Source organism: Fusarium proliferatum (assembly GCF_900067095.1).
Source record: "Fusarium proliferatum ET1 genome assembly, contig: FPRO_scaffold009, whole genome shotgun sequence".
Lineage (NCBI taxonomy): Eukaryota > Fungi > Ascomycota > Sordariomycetes > Hypocreales > Nectriaceae > Fusarium > Fusarium proliferatum.
In genome coordinates, this window is record NW_022194798.1 from 1,114,549 (window position 1) to 1,131,557 (window position 17,009).

Here is a 17,009-nt window from a genome sequence, read left to right on the forward strand (position 1 = left end):
GAGATCACGTCGTGGTTATGAGCCTGTTTAGGAATAGCGCATTGGATACGCTGACTTGACTTGACCTGGGGGATGCTCCACTGGCGACAAAGGACAGTTCTGACAATAAAGATGGCAAATTGTGTCAATCACAATTCATCAAACAAGGCGCATATATGACCAACACGGTGGAAGGCATCCCGATTCTTTCTTTGGGTTAATGGCCGTCAGTTGAAGGGCGCGGGCGGAGGATACAATGAGCTTGCTCCCGAATGTGCCTCGCATTGCACACCTGGGAAAGCTTCGCGCTTGCAGAGCAGATTCTCAGATTGAGACTTGTACAGAAAAGATTGATAGACCTCGATGAGATCTAAATTTAGGAGGTCCAAGGCCCCTTCTTGGACGAAGTCTACCTTGCAAATGTTTAATTCCGCTGTGTTTGATGACCGCCTGAATGGAAGTATCGAGAGCTGCCGAACTCCGCGGTCGATCTCTTGACCATGAGATGTCGGTATGAATTACCGCAAAGGGCTTAGTGTCTATGCCAAGCTCATATCGAATCATCACGAAAGTGAGTGAAAGCTCTTCTTGGCAATTCGAACCGGGCATTGCACGGTGGATCTCTGTCACCATGACCGAATTATTCGTTTACAATAAATCGTATGAGCAATACTTCATTTGTAACTCTTCTTACCACTCTTTCTCAAGCATTTATAATCGACGTCCAGCATTAATCATCTGTTCTGTTCTTCATTTCTCATTCCCCAGATATTCTTGACCTGCAGAACCCTGCACTATCAGCAACTACCGACATCACATCATGACAGGCCTATCCCAGTTGATCAGGCCACAGTCACTGACTCCTCCACTGTTCAAGAAGAGACCGCAGAAGTCACCAAATCAGCCCCCTGCATCTCTAGATTGCCAAATCGATACCTCTCCTATCGTCATTGTCAATGATGATGCGACTGATGGCTCTACTATCTCGGGTTCACTACTCTTCAACGTTGAAGAGGCCATCGAAGTTGATAACCTCTTTGCCACATTGCGAGTACATTTAGTTCACAAGAAACCTTTTAAGAGAACATGCAAGGCGTGTAAACACCAGATATCGGAGCTCAAGCGTTGCCAGTTCATCACAACGACGACTTCACTGGACCGCGACAGTTATGCATATAGATTCTCTTATCGAGTACCGAGTTACACACCTCCTTCTATGGACACGTCACTGGTCTCTGTCACTTATGAATTCCAAGCCATAGCCTCCATACGGCGAACAGGATCACAGTCAAAACTGCCAGAGATGATCACACTCAACCGAACCCTTCCCGTCGCCAGATCAATACCAGTGCCTAGCAAACCTTTGTTATCAACTAGGATATACCAAGCTGCTGGAATCGAGGTCGACTGCAGTTTCGATCCTGTCCTTGACCCCAGTGAAAAGAATCACGTGAAACTCACTATGACCGGCCTTCGAAGCTGTCCTGACAATGGGGAGGACATCCAGTTCTGGCGAGTATGTAAGGGCACTTGGATGCTTCAGGAGAACATCAAGAGCACCGCAGTGGCTTGTTCGCAGCACGCACAAGAATGCCAAGCAGATGAAAAGAGCCACGTACAAAAGAAGACAATTACTCTAGGCGAATCCTCGTTCTACGACGGGTGGACCACAGACGACGATGCAGGAACGCTCAGCATGGAGTTTCCTTTCTTTATCAGGAAGGCCTCCAGGTTCACCCAAGATACCGGCGATGTCGGCGATACATCAGTCACCCATTCCCTGGTACTGGAGCTACAGCTGATGAAGGAGACTTATCCCCAAGGTAACCCAGATCTATCTGTCAGAACTGGAGTAGGTCGCATCCTTAGATCTGAGCATCGGGTCGTGTTGAGCGATTTTGCGAGGGCTTCAGATCACGTTGAAGAGGAGAGTTTGCCCTGCTATAATGAGCTCCGGCCTGGGCCACCACTGTATCGGGAGAAGGATTCTCAGTAATTAATGGTGCGGGAAAGGATTGTCTCAATCACAGATTGGTGGTGGAGGAAGGACAGTTGAGAATCTCATGGTTTGAAGCGTAATGATACCCCATTCATCTACTAATATATTATCAACTCCTCAAAATTACTATAATTTTGTACACGTGGAGTAGCCCTAGAGTGACGCATGTACGATCGGTGATTTCTTCTTTGGGGAACAGTCTACTTTTGTGGGTTGGTACCTATGGAGTCTTAATAAACCCCATTTCACCGCTAATTATTGCTTGTAAATTCACGCTTCTTCACCCTTTGACTCTACAAGTTAACACAATGACTTGTCCGGAGCGACGACCGTCTACGGGCGGGGCAGCACCATACAAAGTGTTCATTGGAAAATCCAGTCATGGTGAATTCAAGGACCATGCAGGTCGCCATTACGATGTCGTCACTGATCGAGCTGGCCCCAACGCGGCCATCGTTAAGCTAAGCATCCAATTGTATTGCTTGGGTAAACCGGAGTTTGATCCTCACGCTATGGGTTCTTCTCTTTTAAATTCTCGTGCTGTTGTGAGCTGGGGCAATGCTCGGAACCATTGGCCTCGCGTCGATGTATACACGGGGTTTGACACCGTGGAAGAATGCATGGAGCACCACCGCCGTGAGAAAGCGTTTCGCAAAGACGCCACCAAGAAGATGAAAGATGACGCAGTGGCGGGATTGTCGAAAGCCGAGGCAGAAGAATTGTTGGCTACAAAGATACAAGGAAAAGAACCTCTTCCGCATATCGTCCCGTCTTGGTGCGTATGGCCCAGATTTGTTGGGGACGGATGGAATGTTGGAGATCGTTACAAGAGCTGGATCTTCGTCATACCGGCAGGTCGATCCTCATGGGAAGACGTGATACACCATGGACTTCTGCAAGTCAAGTTTGATCTGGACGTCTCTCCCGCCATGTCCGTCTCCGAGTCACCGATGTTTGGGCGTACTTCGGAGGGAGAACAAGGCTGGGGTTTCATTCAGAAGACTGGTATCGAAAACCTCGAACATGTTAAGACTCTGCACATCTGCGCTAGAGAGGAGCAAGGGTCATCAGATCCAACCCCGGAAAGCGATACGACACTGTTCAGTGCTTGGTACGACGCTACAATGCAGCTTCAAGGTTGCACTTACAAGCCGAAGGGATGCGAGGACTGTCAGACCAATGAGCCACATGATCTCTGTGAGGAGGAGATGGATGAGCACTTTAAGGATGAGGATGGGCACTGTGTTGCTTGTAGAAGAGAAGAAGAGGAACAGAATACTCAGCCTACCTTGGATGCTGTTGGCTCATGAAGATACGCTTACCAGGCATTTCGGCTTTCGTCAAGCCACCGAGATGACAACTTTGTACTAATGCATTTATTTACATAACTATACAATCGAAGTTAGGAAACATAACCTCAAACTCAGTCAGATCTAATGGATGTTTCTCCAAGTTCTAAATCCTCATCATCACACAGATGACGTCAGCATTGCTGACGATGAGAAATAAATAAAAGACACCGACTTCCAGCTTACGACCACTTCTACTCTCGCCACTAAACCTCAAGATCATCATGGAAGACCAGGCTATTCCAAAGTTCGAATTCATCCGCTTGGAAACTAAGCCAAGTGCGCAGCTGTCCTACAGCTTCACTGCTCCTACGGCGACGAAGCCCACCAACCCGACTCTCATCGTCTTCGTCAATGGCCTCGGCGCACCTCAGGCAGGATGGATTGCAACAATGAACAAACTTAGAGAACTTTCTCCCCAGGGTCTTCCAGCAATGTTGACTTTTGATCGCTACGGACAGGGCCAGACTACTGATCGTGATCCCAACGATGAAGGAGTCGCTGACCCAACTCACGCCCATGACTGCATGGCTGTAGTTCGAGATATTCGACAGCTAATCACACAGATCTTGAGAGAGAGGCTGGATATTGATGATCCAGATAGCTCCAAGCTTTTACTGATTGGAAACTCGATTGGATGTGCTCTGACTCGTCTCTACGCCGCTGAGTACCCCGGTACTGTAGCTGGAGCCATTCTCCTCGACAGCGTCCTGACAGACACGGACTTTGTCTCCGTCTTCCCTGACCCAGATGCTGAAAGCTTCGACCCTGACAGTCTTCCACCAGGCGTCACAGCAGACGATTTACGTGTCGCCCGAGAAGAGACCGCAAAGCGCTTTCATCCAAGTGTTGGCTCCAGAGAAGGTCTCAGTCGAAAGAATCTTACTCGACTTCTTGGCCACTCAGACTCACCAGCTCTTCCCAAAGTCGACGGCAACGACCCTTATATCACTGTTCTGGGCCATGACTTCAACTACTTTGCAGAGCGCACAGGAACAGACTTCAATATTCCTGGAGAGGCTGTGCAGGCTTACATGAATACTTACTGGCACCATTACAATGAAGGGCTAGCGAAGTTGACGAGCTCAGAGAGAAGTGAGGGGCCTATTCAGGTGCCAAACGCAGGCCATTTTATTCAACTGGATAACCCTGTGTTTGTGGCCGAGAAGCTGCACAACATGTTGCAGAAACTGGCCGAGGAATAAGCTGCAGTGCCTTCTAACTATAAATACGATTCTATCTGAGAGCGTGGATGGCTGTCTGTCTAGTGTGTAAATGCATACTTGCTCTTCGCCCTTATTTTGTGTCCGTAAAAGTACAGCACATGAGGAATCGCTGCCAATACCACCGCAAAACACGCCATGATGGTCAATGTATAATGGGTACCCATATTTTCGTAAAACGGAATGCCCACCACCGTCATCCCTCCAGCTATCATATAACGCGTCAAAGACACAAATGTTAGTGCCGATGCCGAGTATATCTCGTAAGAGTCAATGATGTACATGTAAACACAGATGAAAATGCCCGTGACTCCGTATCCAAACAGGACAACAGCAAAGATGGCGGACCAGATACTGATGCTGGAGTAATTGGTCCAACCAAGCCAGAAAAGCGAGATGGGGATCGCAGCAGCTGCACCGAGCATGGCGTACCAGAGACGTATCTCGGGCTTGAAGTGGCCGTCTCCCTGGCTCTGGGTCGCTCGCAGTGTCTTGCGGTAGACGATAGGGACAAAAGCGAAGTTGATCTGCGTTCCGAGAAACATGGCGATGAAGATAATGTTGGCGAGTCCTTGATCGAGACCATATGTCTTCTCGAAGATATATGGCCAACCAACGAGGAAAGTGAATAGTACGATGTACAGAACACTGATGTATAGGGTCATGGCGATGATGATGGGTTCAGTCAGCATCAGAAAGGGCCGCGTCATGCTGACCTTGAGTCTGCTGAAAAGACTAGCATCAGCAATCTCATGCTGGCATCGAAACCGGTCGTCTCCCGTGATCCTTCGATAATGAGCAGCTTTCCACTGTAAGAGAAGCGGACCGTAAGTCTCAGGCATGAAGAGCAGGACAAGTACAAGAACAAGTCCTGATGCGATAAGCATGGTCCACTCGGTCCACCGCCAGCTGACTGCGCTTGACGGTCCGATATAAGCGCCCATGACAGCACCCAGCATGGGACCACCAAAGCCAGCAACGGCATACAGAGGAAAGGCCCAGGTCTTTTCGAGACTATTGTACATATCTGCTATGGAACCTCCGGAGCAAACGAGTGGTGTCGAGGCTGAGCAGCCAGCCAGGAAGCGGAAGATGATCTGGGCGCCGAAGTTGGGCGCGAGTGCCGATGCCATGATCCAGATCATGAAGATTGCCATGGAAAATGTGTAAACTGCGTTTCTGCCAAAGGTCTCGGAGAAGGGGCCTGCTATAAGTGAACCGAGGCCCATCCCAACCAAGTAAAGGCCTGGAAATGTTAACTTCTGTTGGGGACTGAGAGAGGGCCAAACATACCTGTCGCGAGCGATTCAGCAACTTCACTTACTCCGAGTGACTCTGCAGCCTGAGGAAGTACAGTCGCATCAATTCCGGATGCTGCTCCGACAAAAAGAGCAATGATTGAGATCTGCAGAGTCACACCAATCCGTCTTCCGATAGACCAGTTGTGAGGATCAAGAGGATCGTCAGGGCCCTCCCAGTTGACCACGAAAATCTTTCCATCGTGGCCTTTGTCGTTCTTGTGATCTTGGACATTGATTCCCGTGAGTACCTGGCCTAGAGCGATACCTCCGGACATGCATTGTCGAATGGTTTGTGCCGTCACAGTCTGCTGCAGCGACTGCTCGGGTATCTCATCGTTGTCACCATAAGTATCGGCTTCCGTGATTGGCGGTAACCGTCCAGGATTTGGCTCATCCTTTCCATCCAAGGACTTTCGGCCCTCCGGTCCAGCTTCAACATCGTGTCCAGCATTCGGCGCCGTATGCTGTCTCGCCTTGCCGATATCACGATCAATCTGTGCCTGAGCCGCAGCACCAGCCCTTCGATACTGCAGAAGCGATTGCATCTTTCTCTGTCCCAAAAAAAAGTGCAATGTGAGGGAGGCAACTTTGCTTTTAAAAATTACATTCTTGGCGAGATTTGTCACGGAGATAGCGTTAGCGGGCCGAATAGTTCACGAATTCCCACATTTCGACGGTAGTTGGGCTTCGAGTGCGTCATACGTTACCAATGACAATTTGGTGATAAGAAGAAATGGAGTCGTCGCGGGCTGATCTTTCCGACTGAAGATCCGGAAGTAGATCGGAAATACGTCCGATCCAAGTTGATCTGATGGGACCCGTTATCCTCGGACAGAAACCCGCTCTCGCTCAATTGAATTGGCCGTCGATTACGGAGTACCGAGGTCGTATTTGGAATCATTGGCAATGTCACTTTTTCGCATAACGTTAACAATACGGAGTACTTCGAGAACATTGTCGGGGAAGTGTCGAGTAATTTCCGGCGACTGAGACAGGGAATAAAGATTCTTGGGATGAAGCAATTCCTCCAGCCTTGGCGGTCCATCCCCAGAGAAGATTGTAATGCTTCAGAGACAACAAGGTTAACAGTATTTCCTGTCAGGATGGATGCATTGTCAAACATTAACGGGCGCTCGTTTTCTATCCCTGGGTATATAATACTCCATGGTATACAGTATCTCGTCCCACAAGTGAGACAAATTCAGGTCTGAAAGGGCAAAAGCGAAATTCCAGCAGACGGAATATGAGGTTCAGGGTAAAACTTCATGTCACCAAGTTTGCAGCGGGGGTTAAATTAATTTTGGAGAAGCCACTCTCCGCATCAAATCACATCACATCACATCACATCAAACGTTTCAACGCAAACTGTCAAATCGGAATTTATTTAAAATAACACAGACCAAGAGGCACAGACTCTTCAATTTCCATCATCGGAACAGATTGAGTTAGTTCGGTTCGACGCTGGGAAATAACGCCTTGTTGCACGACTCCAAACTCTCCAGCGGGTATCCCGACCAAGCCACCCGGTGTCAGCGTTCACTCCGGACCAACAAAAGCCAGTGCCAGGGATTGAAAAAAGAGAGACGAAGGATCCAGGCTAGACAAGGAAAAAAGGTTTCCACGCGCAGGATGCAACGCACACTCAGCGAGGCACAGCGCATAACAACGGTGGAGAAATGCAAACCCGCGTACTGTCGTGTTGGTCGTGAGCTGCTGGCAAATAGCAACCAACAGTGGCTGAACACCTTCAGTTAGCGGCCGGGTCTGCTGCCGCTTTAGCTTCCCCTGCCTTTCTAGCGCTTCAATCAGCAACTTGCCAGAACAACCTCTTCCCTGCTGATGCATCCATTCTTCCTTCATCTGGTCTTCTCTTCGCCTCTGCGGACCCGACGCATGTCCCGCCAGCTGAGTGCGGAGGGATCCCCCATTAAATATCTCACCAAAGTCAACTGAAACATGCAGACAAATAATTCAGCTTATTCTGTCACTCCCCCCAAAATGGACGGATCAATCAGTCCACTCTGGGGTACCCCCCTTTCGCTAACTGATCACCAACACTCCAGATCGGTCTACCCCGGAATCCCTCCACGGGGTAAAGAGGCCCGTTGTGACATGACAGTCCGATATTAAGCTTAGCCGCCCCTCGTTTGTGTCGTGCCTTTTCCCTTTTGCTTTGTTTGCAAGGTTTCCCCGACTTACCATGGTTACTTTCGACACGACGACGATCGCACGTTCAATATGGTCGACCCTGTCTATTACGAGCTGAGCTGGTCGATCCTCAGCACGATCGGGATAGCTAATGTTTTGTTTGGTCTTATGGTCGCTGGCATCACGAGCTTTGGTCCTGTTTCTATCGTTCCCATCGTCACGTCTGCTGCTGGCGCTATAGCCAACGGGCTTTGCTATTATGCTTTTTATGAAGAGGGTAACTCTACTACGACCAAGGCTGTAGCCTCCGTGTTCGCCGATGTTCTATGGCTGGTACATTGACAAGGGCTTCATAATATTCCATTCGAGCTAATATATTGCTGTCGCAGGTTCAAGAGGCTGGCCTTTCGTTCTACAGTTATATTATCCTAAGCCGAGTCTTGCGCGGTCGCCAATGGATCATCTTCGCCACCGGATTCTGGTTCATGATCATCTCCGTCTCCGGTATTCGCGTGGTTATTGCAGCCGTCCGAGCCCGACGAATAATGAACGCCCTCGACACCGATCAGTCACTGATCAACCATCTCCATATGGGATACTTCATCCTCATCGCGCTGTTGGAATGCCTCAGCTCTTTCTTCCTCCTTCGAGTATTCAGCTCAGCGAAGTCGACGTCCCTTAGTGCTGCTATCAAGGCTGGTCTGTTCAGATACTTGATGCGGAGTACCGAGGTGCGACTGGCACTTCTTGCAGTGCTGGGCATCATACGGGCTATCACATATTCCTTCCAGAACGCTGAACAAAGCGCGACGAATCTTGCTTCACAGATTGATCGGTTTGCGTATAGTATGGAATGCATGTTCCCAGTAATGATGATGTAGGTTTACCTTGTTCACGTCAAATCACCACGCTGACAACCCAAGCATCGACATCTTAGCATCAAAGGTTGTTTTTCATAACCAAGTTTACGGCTCATCAGGCCAAAGCCGACACCAGCCTGGTGGCTATCCACATCGGCAGTTCGCGAATGGCCGTGGCGGCGATATCATCCTCACAACCCAGCAAGGCGAGAACATTGTCGAAGTCCGGGGAGGCGAGTCGACCGGCGACAGGACAAGTTCACAGGAGCGCATCATCAGTCGCAGGGACCACAGAAACCCTTCTTCGGATATTGACCTTGATGAGATGGACACCAAACAGATCGGCATTAATAAGACCGTCGCGTTTGAGGTACACAGTTCGGGAGATGTTGAGCGGTAGAAGCCCCAATATCAAGCCGTGCATATTAGTTCCTCTGTGGTCTATAATCTAATTCTATGTATGATACTTATGAGAAATGCATATCTATTTCATTTTCCCTAACCATTATTAGTCGCCTGCGTGTTCGTGTCTCACCAGACAGACAGCGTCCACATAGCAGTTCTTCTGAGGAAGCGCTGTTCTGAACTAGCTTGGCGAGCTGTATGGCCCTGTACGTGCGTGAGTTGAGACCAATCAAACTTTTCACATATTACTGACCTTAGTGTCATTCTGGTTGATTGTGGATATGCTCATACCAGAGTCTCAACGTCCATAGTGCTGCTAGGGCATCCATGACGTCTTGCTGCAATGGTACTTGAATTACGAGCTTGTGATCCCCCTCCCGACCTGATTCATATGCAACTACCTGCCCATCTGCATCTATCCACTGATAAGGACCGCCTTTTAGTTTAGGCCTCATCTCAAACAATATTTGTTGAGTATCGGTTTTGAACAGTTGGACATCATCTGCTGATCTGTCGGCGTTAAGCATCGCCTTGAATCCCATACATTGTGAAGGAGTATTATAGACGTCGACCTGGATATTACCCAAGGCCTTAGGCGATGGGGCGGTGAGGTAACAAGCTGGCGTATCGTGTTGGCGTTGCAGCATGAGAAGCGAGTTCACAAGGTAATACAGATCATGAGGGCGCTGCCGTATTCCCGAGCCTTTCCCATCTGGACGGGATGTCTCGACAACCTCGATCTGTTCGAATATTATGCTGCAATGCTTCTGAACTTTGCAGGCTATGGTGCGGCTAAGCCGGTAGAGAGGTATTGACGGTTCATTCTCCAGGGCTATTTGCTGGCCATCAAATATCAAGGTCGTAGGAACCGATGTCGTCTGAGCAGGGAATGCCTGGGCTTGAGTGGTTGAGTTGGACCCCATCGTGGATGTCAGTGGCGAAATCCGGATAAATCGAAGTCAGCGACAAATTCGCTTCGTCGGCTATTGACTCGTTGCGGGCTGCTCCACGTGACGCCGAGTGACAGTGGAGTTATCAAATAGGTGCCTCCAGAGAGAATTTTCTGCTTATTTTTATTGCACTGGCAATCTACCGAAGGCTTAAAAGAAGACCGCGATACTTAACAAGAGTAATGTGGATTTTGTATTTATTGTTGCCCCAATGTGACCTCATCCCAAACCGTCTTGAACTTCTCCAATAGGCGAGCATCAGGTGCGAAGACGGCTGCAAGAGTCTTCATCGCAACATTCTGTCCCCCAATTCTCATGGCGCTTACAACCTCTCGTAATCTGATGACATACCAAGAACGAACCTCACTTGCGGGTTCCGCAGCAGCTGCACCGACAAATAGCTGCCATACCAGGAGCTGCATCGAGGAGCAGAGCCTGATATGGGGCTGTAGCAGCGCATATTTCAAATTTTCAGCCTTAATATCCAGCGACCTCCGCCCTTCTATCGGCCATAATAGCGACAGAAAAAGCTGCAGAGAATCGTGCAGAGAGCGGATGTAATGTTCTTGGCTTCCCAACAGTGTGTCCACTTTCAGTTGTAAGCGATGAACCTCATACCTAATGATGGCTGCTGTATCTTGCTTTGGGGCCGTGGAAGAGTGATATTCATCTATTAATTGACGTAAGCCGTTGACATCGGATCGAATTGCTGCGACGTCCATTTGTTTAGGATCGTCTTCGTTTCGCAAAGCGTCGATTAGAGGTAGATTAGAGTAGCTGGCGGAAAGGATTGTATGACCGATTGAATCGCTGGTAATTGTTAGTATAGGAGGACTATGGGAGCGCAAAATATTCATTGACATACTATAGGATGAAATCCCCGAACCACGATGGGATGGCTGTATTCCCTAACGAACGCCTAACTTTAATCATCTGGGCCAGACCCTGGATGTGAACGTCTCTTGCTTTGACGTCGCTCTCAAGAAGCTGAAGTACAAGACGTTAGAGATTTATGTGGTTCTTAATTATTGTTACTTGCCTCTGCAAAGGTTAAGGTGAAGACGGCGCTGAGCACGCCGTCGGTCAATCCTAAGGGCGTGTCGAGCCGTTCGTTGATCATCTTGATAGCCCTTCCTTTACGCACCGACGCTTCGTGAATACCTTGGGTTCTCTGGAGCCCGGGTGAATGTCTTATGGCTATGGCCATGGATGCTTCGACCAGGGCTGGCTCAGAGTGCAGTAGGGCAATCCAGTCTGCTTCTCTGTTTGATCCGGGAGAACCGAGGCCGGCGGGGAAAATAAGCGCGCGGTACTCACAAAGCACTACAGTCACTGTTAGTCGCTACATGCGAAACTGTTTAATAAGCACCTTACAATATTCGACGGGGGAGTATGTAGGCTCTACCATGCGGATGAGCGAACTATGAGCAACTGGCTTGGGCTCATGCCGCACCTGCCGCTCGTCCGATTTAACCAAGACAGAAGATGGACTTGAATGTTCAGCAGTGTTTGCTTTCTTCTTCTGCTGACCTAGTCTTTGTCTCCTCTTGGCAAAATTCGTCTTGGTAATATGGCCTCTCATCTGCTTGGCCTCTTTAGGGCCCATACCGGGGGCGTTGCTGACGTTGACAAAGGTAAACGATGGTGCCATGCTCGTTTGTCTGGCTTTGAGCGGACAGTCACAGCGAAGTATTGTTGCAGGCTCTAAATATGAAAGAGGAAAATGAGATGGAATGGTCCAGGATATGCCACGATGACTTGCGAAGATAGACGGCGGCGGCTTGAGTGGGACGGATGATCATGGGCCCAGTTTATACTCTTTTAGGAAAATGAGATTGATTGGCAGACCAGGCATTCTGGGCTGTGGCATCAGACCCGCCAGTGGAACTAACCTCAACGGGAAAACAAGATCAAAGGTATGGGCTTCAATCAGTTGATTGATAATCCGAACTCGTGGCATAGAGGGTCACCAAAGCCTCAGTCTTTCCAGAAAAGGAGATTGAGTTCAAAATGGAACTATCTAAGGCTCTCTTCATTCACTCCAAGCATTGGGTTTTCTTCAGTATATAAACGACATGCGAAGCATCCTCAAATGGTTTACCTGCAAGCTCATCATCGCACTTCAAAAACGATACTTAGATAACAAAACGAAACGGTATGTATCTCAGATGGAAAATTGGGAAAAGACTAAACAGAAACAGCGCCAAACAATCCATCATCAACATGTCTCGCTTTTCTCCTCAACTTACTGGCGCTCATGCCCTCGTCACCGGAGGCACCAAGGGCATTGGCAGAGTTATCGTTGAGACTCTACTGAGCGAAGGTGTCAGTGTATCATATTGCTCTCGCAATGTACGAGGCGACGAGTTTGCAACCTTCAAAGACGCCACTGGCGGAGCACGAGCCGTTGGAACCAGCGTTGATATTTCTAATGCCGCTTCGATCCAGGGCTGGGTCAAAGCCTCAGCCGAAGATTTTGGAAGAATCGACCTCGTTGTTGCTAATGGTACTTTTCTTGAATGGATCGAATTGTTAACCCTGCTGACAGTGACCTAGCTTGTCCAAAGTATGTTAGCCCAAGCATTGAGGACTGGGAAAAGAGCTTCCATGCTGACGTTCTTGGCCTCGTGCACCTTATCAACGCCTCTGAGCCCCATCTGGAGAAGCGAAACGGCACAGGCTCGATTGTCGTCATCAGTTCACTCGCTGGTTTCGAAGCTAGACATCCAGCGATCCGGGGGCCATACACCACGCTCAAGCGCGCTCAGGCCACCTTGGCCAAGGACTTTGGACGGTGGCTCGGACCCAAGGGTATCAGAATCAACACGATCGTTCCTGGCACCATCGATTCTCCTCCTGTTGACAAACCGGATGGAACTGTAGAGTTGAGCCAATTTCAGCAGATCATGACGGCTAACCCTGACTTCCTCAAGAGTCTTATCGACTCTATTCCCCTTGGAAAGGTCGGACAGGCGCAGGATATTGCCAACGCCGTTGTCTTCCTTGGAAGCAGCCTCGGAAAGTACGTCAACGGCGTGAACTTGATTGTCGATGGTGGAATGTCTACGGCCCTCTAGGGGCGTAGCCTGTAAGTGCGACAATATGTCAATCAACGAAATAGGTTTTGAGGAATTGAAACTTGGTATCAGTTAGAAGTACAGTCTATGTTCTATTTTCATTATATAGTGCTCCATGAGGAGACTTTCTATGATTCTATTGAACCTTTAAAACAGTAATACACCATAAGAAAATAAGGAGTCGTAAGCTCGCCCTAGCCCTTGACTTCATCTTTAGTCTAAAACTCACACGGCAGTCCCATCAGTAGGTTCCTTTTCCTCCCCTTCTCTCCACACAACGATGACAATGCAGCCAACTGCCAGAGAGCAGATCAAAGCCAAGATGGACATCCACCACCCAAAGCCAATACTTGCCGTAGCGATCGGAGACACTACAGTGCCAATCGCAGCAAGAACATTACGAACCAAGTTGAGATCAGCAACGACTGAAGCACCGACTCCTGGCTTGATATCAACAAGGAAAGGCATAACCGTTGCCGTAACAAGCATCAGACCCAGACCGAACAAGAAAGCTCCGACAAGAGGAGCAATCCAAAACACCTTTTTCTCAATTAACCATCCGTAGATGATCAATCCAGCGGGGATAAAGCCAACGCCGTACCAAACTGTCTTGATCCTCTCGATGGGGCGGATGGCACCATCATGCGTTATCTGGTACTGACGCAACTTGGCGTCGCTCAATTTGCCTCCGACGACACTTCCGATAGCGTATCCGAGACAGTTGCTGATATAGCAAAGACCGATTTCAATGGCTGAGAAGTTGTAAGGTGCAGCAGCGTAAGCGTACGGAAGTGTCGTGTTGAAGCAGTATAGGCTGGCGAAGCAGATGCTCACATAGGCAATAGTCAGAGCAATTGAAGGTACCATTAAAAACTTCAGTTTAGGGAGCGGTGCGAGGGCATCGCGTTTGAGGACCTGGTGCCATGGCTTGGGCTGCTCAGTAGACGATTTGACAAGTGTCTCGGGCAGAACCGACAGAGTGAGCATGGCAGCGACGAAGGTGAAGATGGCCATGAAGTACAAATTCGCACGCCATCCAAGCCAGACTTGTAAAGCACCACCAATGATGGGCGCAACCAAGGGTCCAATAAGTGTTCCCAGGTAAAACCAGCCCAAAGCTGATCCACGCTCTGTCGAGATGTAGATGTCGCTTATGACGCCGGCACCAACGCTTTGAGCAGAGGAGCAGCCCATTGCTTCGATAAGCCGAAAGACGATGATGAGAGGTAGCGAGTTGGAGACTGCGCAGACAATCACCGCAACTGTTGAGATGAGGAAGCTTGAGACTAGGACTGGTCGACGGCCATACTGCTGGCTCAGGGTACTCCACCACAGCGGAGCAATAGCCAAGCCAAGAAGAAAGACAGTTGTAGTAAGTGCGACTTTGGTTTCGGTGGCGTGAAAGTAATCGACAAGAGTTGTGAACGATGGGAAGAGAATGCATGAGGCAAATGGGGCTGTGAAGGCAGATAGAGTGGTGATGGCGACAATTGCGTGCTTTTGCCAAGTGGAATGAGTAGTCGGGTCTTCTCGCCGAGTTACGAAGCAGAATCTATCAAACCATGTTTGGTAGAATTGCTTAGGCTTTTCGTTGGAGGCAGTATCTGACATCTTGCCTATGTGATGAGAAATGCCGACTTGGAGGAGGTTGGTGTGATGAGTGAGAATGAGAATTGATTTGAGACTGATGTGAGAAGTAAACTGTAATTAAAATTGTACAATTGCGTCTGTTTATATATTAAAGCTTGCAGCTGTGATAAATCCTGTCCTGGCTTGATGATGCGATTCCGGGACTTCGGGGCTTCGGGACTTTCAGCTATCGGGATTTCCCAAAATAATCCCGACGCTCTTGGGGACCTGACCAATGACAGTGGCATCTCGCCGCTTAAATGCCTCTAAAATCTGACAAACATGCACTGTAAGCATGCTCGGGCTTCATCAGCACGCACTAAAACCTGCGGGACTTTCTGATCGGGAATTTCTACTTAATACTTCTATCCCCCGAAGTCCCGACACCATGAACTCACGTACTTCACTCAACAAACATGAACAGAAGCTGTGTCAGTTGTGCCACGTCCAAGGTCCGATGCGACCTCGACAAGAAGGGTTTTCCGTGCTCGCGATGCCAGCAGAAGAACTCACCCTGCGTGAAAGCTGGACGTAAGAAACGGACGAGGAAAACGACGCCCAGCACCGTCAGTTCAAACCCGTCGCCACAAGGGACCGTGCAGCAAAATGAACCGCCGCCACCGATCGAGCAGAATGTCGACTTTTCATTCTTTGATACATCCTCCTTCGACGAAATTGATTTTCTATCACAACTTGTTGATATCGAGAGCATGGTTGACATGAGTAGTTGGACATGGAGCCCTAGCGATATGGCAACGCCCATTAGCGAGAACATCTTGACTGACAACAATGTTCTTTGGACTGGCTTGAGAACAAATGACGGATTCATCTGCCCCGATAATTTCCGGCTGCCAGCCGACTTCCTTCTTGGCCTTGACGGTCCAGAGACTATCCCTGTATATCGCCTCGAGACGCTGGCCAGGCTTTTCTTCTCGCACTTTCACCCTTCACTTCCCCTACTACATATTCCAACATTCTGTCTAGCTTCATCACCTTCTGTTCTAATACGAGCAATTTGCTTTATTGGCGCCAGCTTTGACAAAAGTTCTACTTCTACAGCCGAAGCAAAGTTACTCTACGGGTCTCTTCCATCACAGCTGGCTAAGTTGTGTCTTCGTTCAAACGGAAGCTCGCCAAGCTTTCAGGATCTACAAGCTTTAGTACTGCTGCAGTTCGCTGCCATGGCGAACGGAGGAAGTGCTGAAAGAGCTGCGTCTCGACTCATACATCCGCTCCTCGTTGCAGCAATACGACACGAAGGTCTTCTCAAGGTACACGGCGAATGTACCAAAGCTACACGCAATGCAAATTTTTGGACATCGTGGATACAGAAAGAGTCGAACAAAAGGGTACTCTGGGGCGTGTATGCAGTTGACTGCTACCAGGCAATACTTTGTGGCAGTAAACCTATTCTATCACCGACAGATACGAGGGCCTCTTTCCCGTGTGACGATGCCAGCTGGACGGCTTGCTCTGCATCTCTATGGGCTGCACTGCCTGCTCAGGATCCTTCTAGCTGTTTCCTGTCCTCCGTCAAAGGCCTCATGGTCGGTCATGCTCCTGCTGAGACAAACTTGACAGCCTTTGGGATGAATCTTTTGATCTTGGCAGTCAGTTCGCTTTTGCTCGAAGCCCAAACATCAATTCTACCCGTCGATACTTCGGCTCTTGACTTGGCACTTCAGACTTGGTATCGAACTTGGCAGCAATTTCAAATGCAGTCCCAAGACACCGGCAATAGAAGTGCGAACTCTGTCCTCATCACTAACAGTTTGTCCTTGTACCGTTTAGGGGTCAATTTTCTCAGAAATGGACGGCCTGTTCTGGATGAAAGAAGTTATCTGGAAAGGTCTCCTGACACTAGGAACCCTCTCATTATCAAAGAGCAGGTACATCAGGACCAAATGATGGAATACGTGAAGGGAGTACTCAGTGCCTTTGAAGAAGCTTGATTCCAGAATCTGAGAATGAGTGATGTAAGGTGAAAGACAGAGATGCCGTGAGCAGGGTTCTTGAAATGAAGTAAATCTTGAGAAATTTCCTGCTTTTTGTAGTAGGATATTCAGAGAAATAGGAGATTAAAATTGCC

General features: G+C 48.9%; 10 protein-coding genes across 10 annotated transcripts; 6 read left to right on the forward strand and 4 right to left on the reverse strand.

Moving 5' to 3' along the window:
* Positions 1 to 799: 799 nt before the first annotated feature.
* On the forward strand, positions 800 to 1,975 carry FPRO_15375 (uncharacterized protein; the record flags this gene model as incomplete). The annotated part of the gene is made up of 1 exon (XM_031220312.1): positions 800 to 1,975. One exon carries the CDS (start codon positions 800 to 802, stop codon positions 1,973 to 1,975), a length of 1,176 nt encoding a protein of 391 aa, XP_031085984.1.
* Positions 1,976 to 2,286: 311 nt separating this feature from the next.
* Positions 2,287 to 3,288, forward strand: FPRO_15374 (uncharacterized protein; the record flags this gene model as incomplete). Its single annotated transcript, XM_031220313.1, has 1 exon — positions 2,287 to 3,288. The coding sequence occupies one exon, from the start codon at positions 2,287 to 2,289 to the stop codon at positions 3,286 to 3,288; it is 1,002 nt and encodes a 333-aa protein (XP_031085985.1).
* A 263-nt stretch (positions 3,289 to 3,551) lies between these two features.
* FPRO_15373 (uncharacterized protein) lies at positions 3,552 to 4,532 on the forward strand (the record flags this gene model as incomplete). The annotated part of the gene is made up of 1 exon (XM_031220315.1): positions 3,552 to 4,532. One exon carries the CDS (start codon positions 3,552 to 3,554, stop codon positions 4,530 to 4,532), a length of 981 nt encoding a protein of 326 aa, XP_031085986.1.
* Positions 4,533 to 4,591: 59 nt separating this feature from the next.
* On the reverse strand, positions 4,592 to 6,396 carry FPRO_15372 (uncharacterized protein; the record flags this gene model as incomplete). The annotated part of the gene is made up of 2 exons (XM_031220316.1): positions 4,592 to 5,796; positions 5,844 to 6,396. The coding sequence occupies 2 exons, from the start codon at positions 6,394 to 6,396 to the stop codon at positions 4,592 to 4,594; spliced, it is 1,758 nt and encodes a 585-aa protein (XP_031085987.1).
* Positions 6,397 to 8,089: 1,693 nt separating this feature from the next.
* On the forward strand, positions 8,090 to 9,259 carry FPRO_15371 (uncharacterized protein; the record flags this gene model as incomplete). The annotated part of the gene is made up of 3 exons (XM_031220317.1): positions 8,090 to 8,332; positions 8,389 to 8,876; positions 8,923 to 9,259. 3 exons carry the CDS (start codon positions 8,090 to 8,092, stop codon positions 9,257 to 9,259), a joined length of 1,068 nt encoding a protein of 355 aa, XP_031085988.1.
* A 265-nt stretch (positions 9,260 to 9,524) lies between these two features.
* Positions 9,525 to 10,187, reverse strand: FPRO_15370 (uncharacterized protein; the record flags this gene model as incomplete). The annotated part of the gene is made up of 1 exon (XM_031220318.1): positions 9,525 to 10,187. The coding sequence occupies one exon, from the start codon at positions 10,185 to 10,187 to the stop codon at positions 9,525 to 9,527; it is 663 nt and encodes a 220-aa protein (XP_031085989.1).
* Positions 10,188 to 10,411: 224 nt separating this feature from the next.
* FPRO_15369 (uncharacterized protein) lies at positions 10,412 to 11,865 on the reverse strand (the record flags this gene model as incomplete). The annotated part of the gene is made up of 4 exons (XM_031220319.1): positions 10,412 to 11,024; positions 11,080 to 11,201; positions 11,254 to 11,537; positions 11,589 to 11,865. 4 exons carry the CDS (start codon positions 11,863 to 11,865, stop codon positions 10,412 to 10,414), a joined length of 1,296 nt encoding a protein of 431 aa, XP_031085990.1.
* A 572-nt stretch (positions 11,866 to 12,437) lies between these two features.
* On the forward strand, positions 12,438 to 13,291 carry FPRO_15368 (uncharacterized protein; the record flags this gene model as incomplete). Its single annotated transcript, XM_031220320.1, has 2 exons — positions 12,438 to 12,720; positions 12,771 to 13,291. 2 exons carry the CDS (start codon positions 12,438 to 12,440, stop codon positions 13,289 to 13,291), a joined length of 804 nt encoding a protein of 267 aa, XP_031085991.1.
* Positions 13,292 to 13,516: 225 nt separating this feature from the next.
* On the reverse strand, positions 13,517 to 14,902 carry FPRO_15367 (uncharacterized protein; the record flags this gene model as incomplete). Its single annotated transcript, XM_031220321.1, has 1 exon — positions 13,517 to 14,902. The coding sequence occupies one exon, from the start codon at positions 14,900 to 14,902 to the stop codon at positions 13,517 to 13,519; it is 1,386 nt and encodes a 461-aa protein (XP_031085992.1).
* A 434-nt stretch (positions 14,903 to 15,336) lies between these two features.
* FPRO_15366 (uncharacterized protein) lies at positions 15,337 to 16,872 on the forward strand (the record flags this gene model as incomplete). The annotated part of the gene is made up of 1 exon (XM_031220322.1): positions 15,337 to 16,872. One exon carries the CDS (start codon positions 15,337 to 15,339, stop codon positions 16,870 to 16,872), a length of 1,536 nt encoding a protein of 511 aa, XP_031085993.1.
* Positions 16,873 to 17,009: the final 137 nt, after the last annotated feature.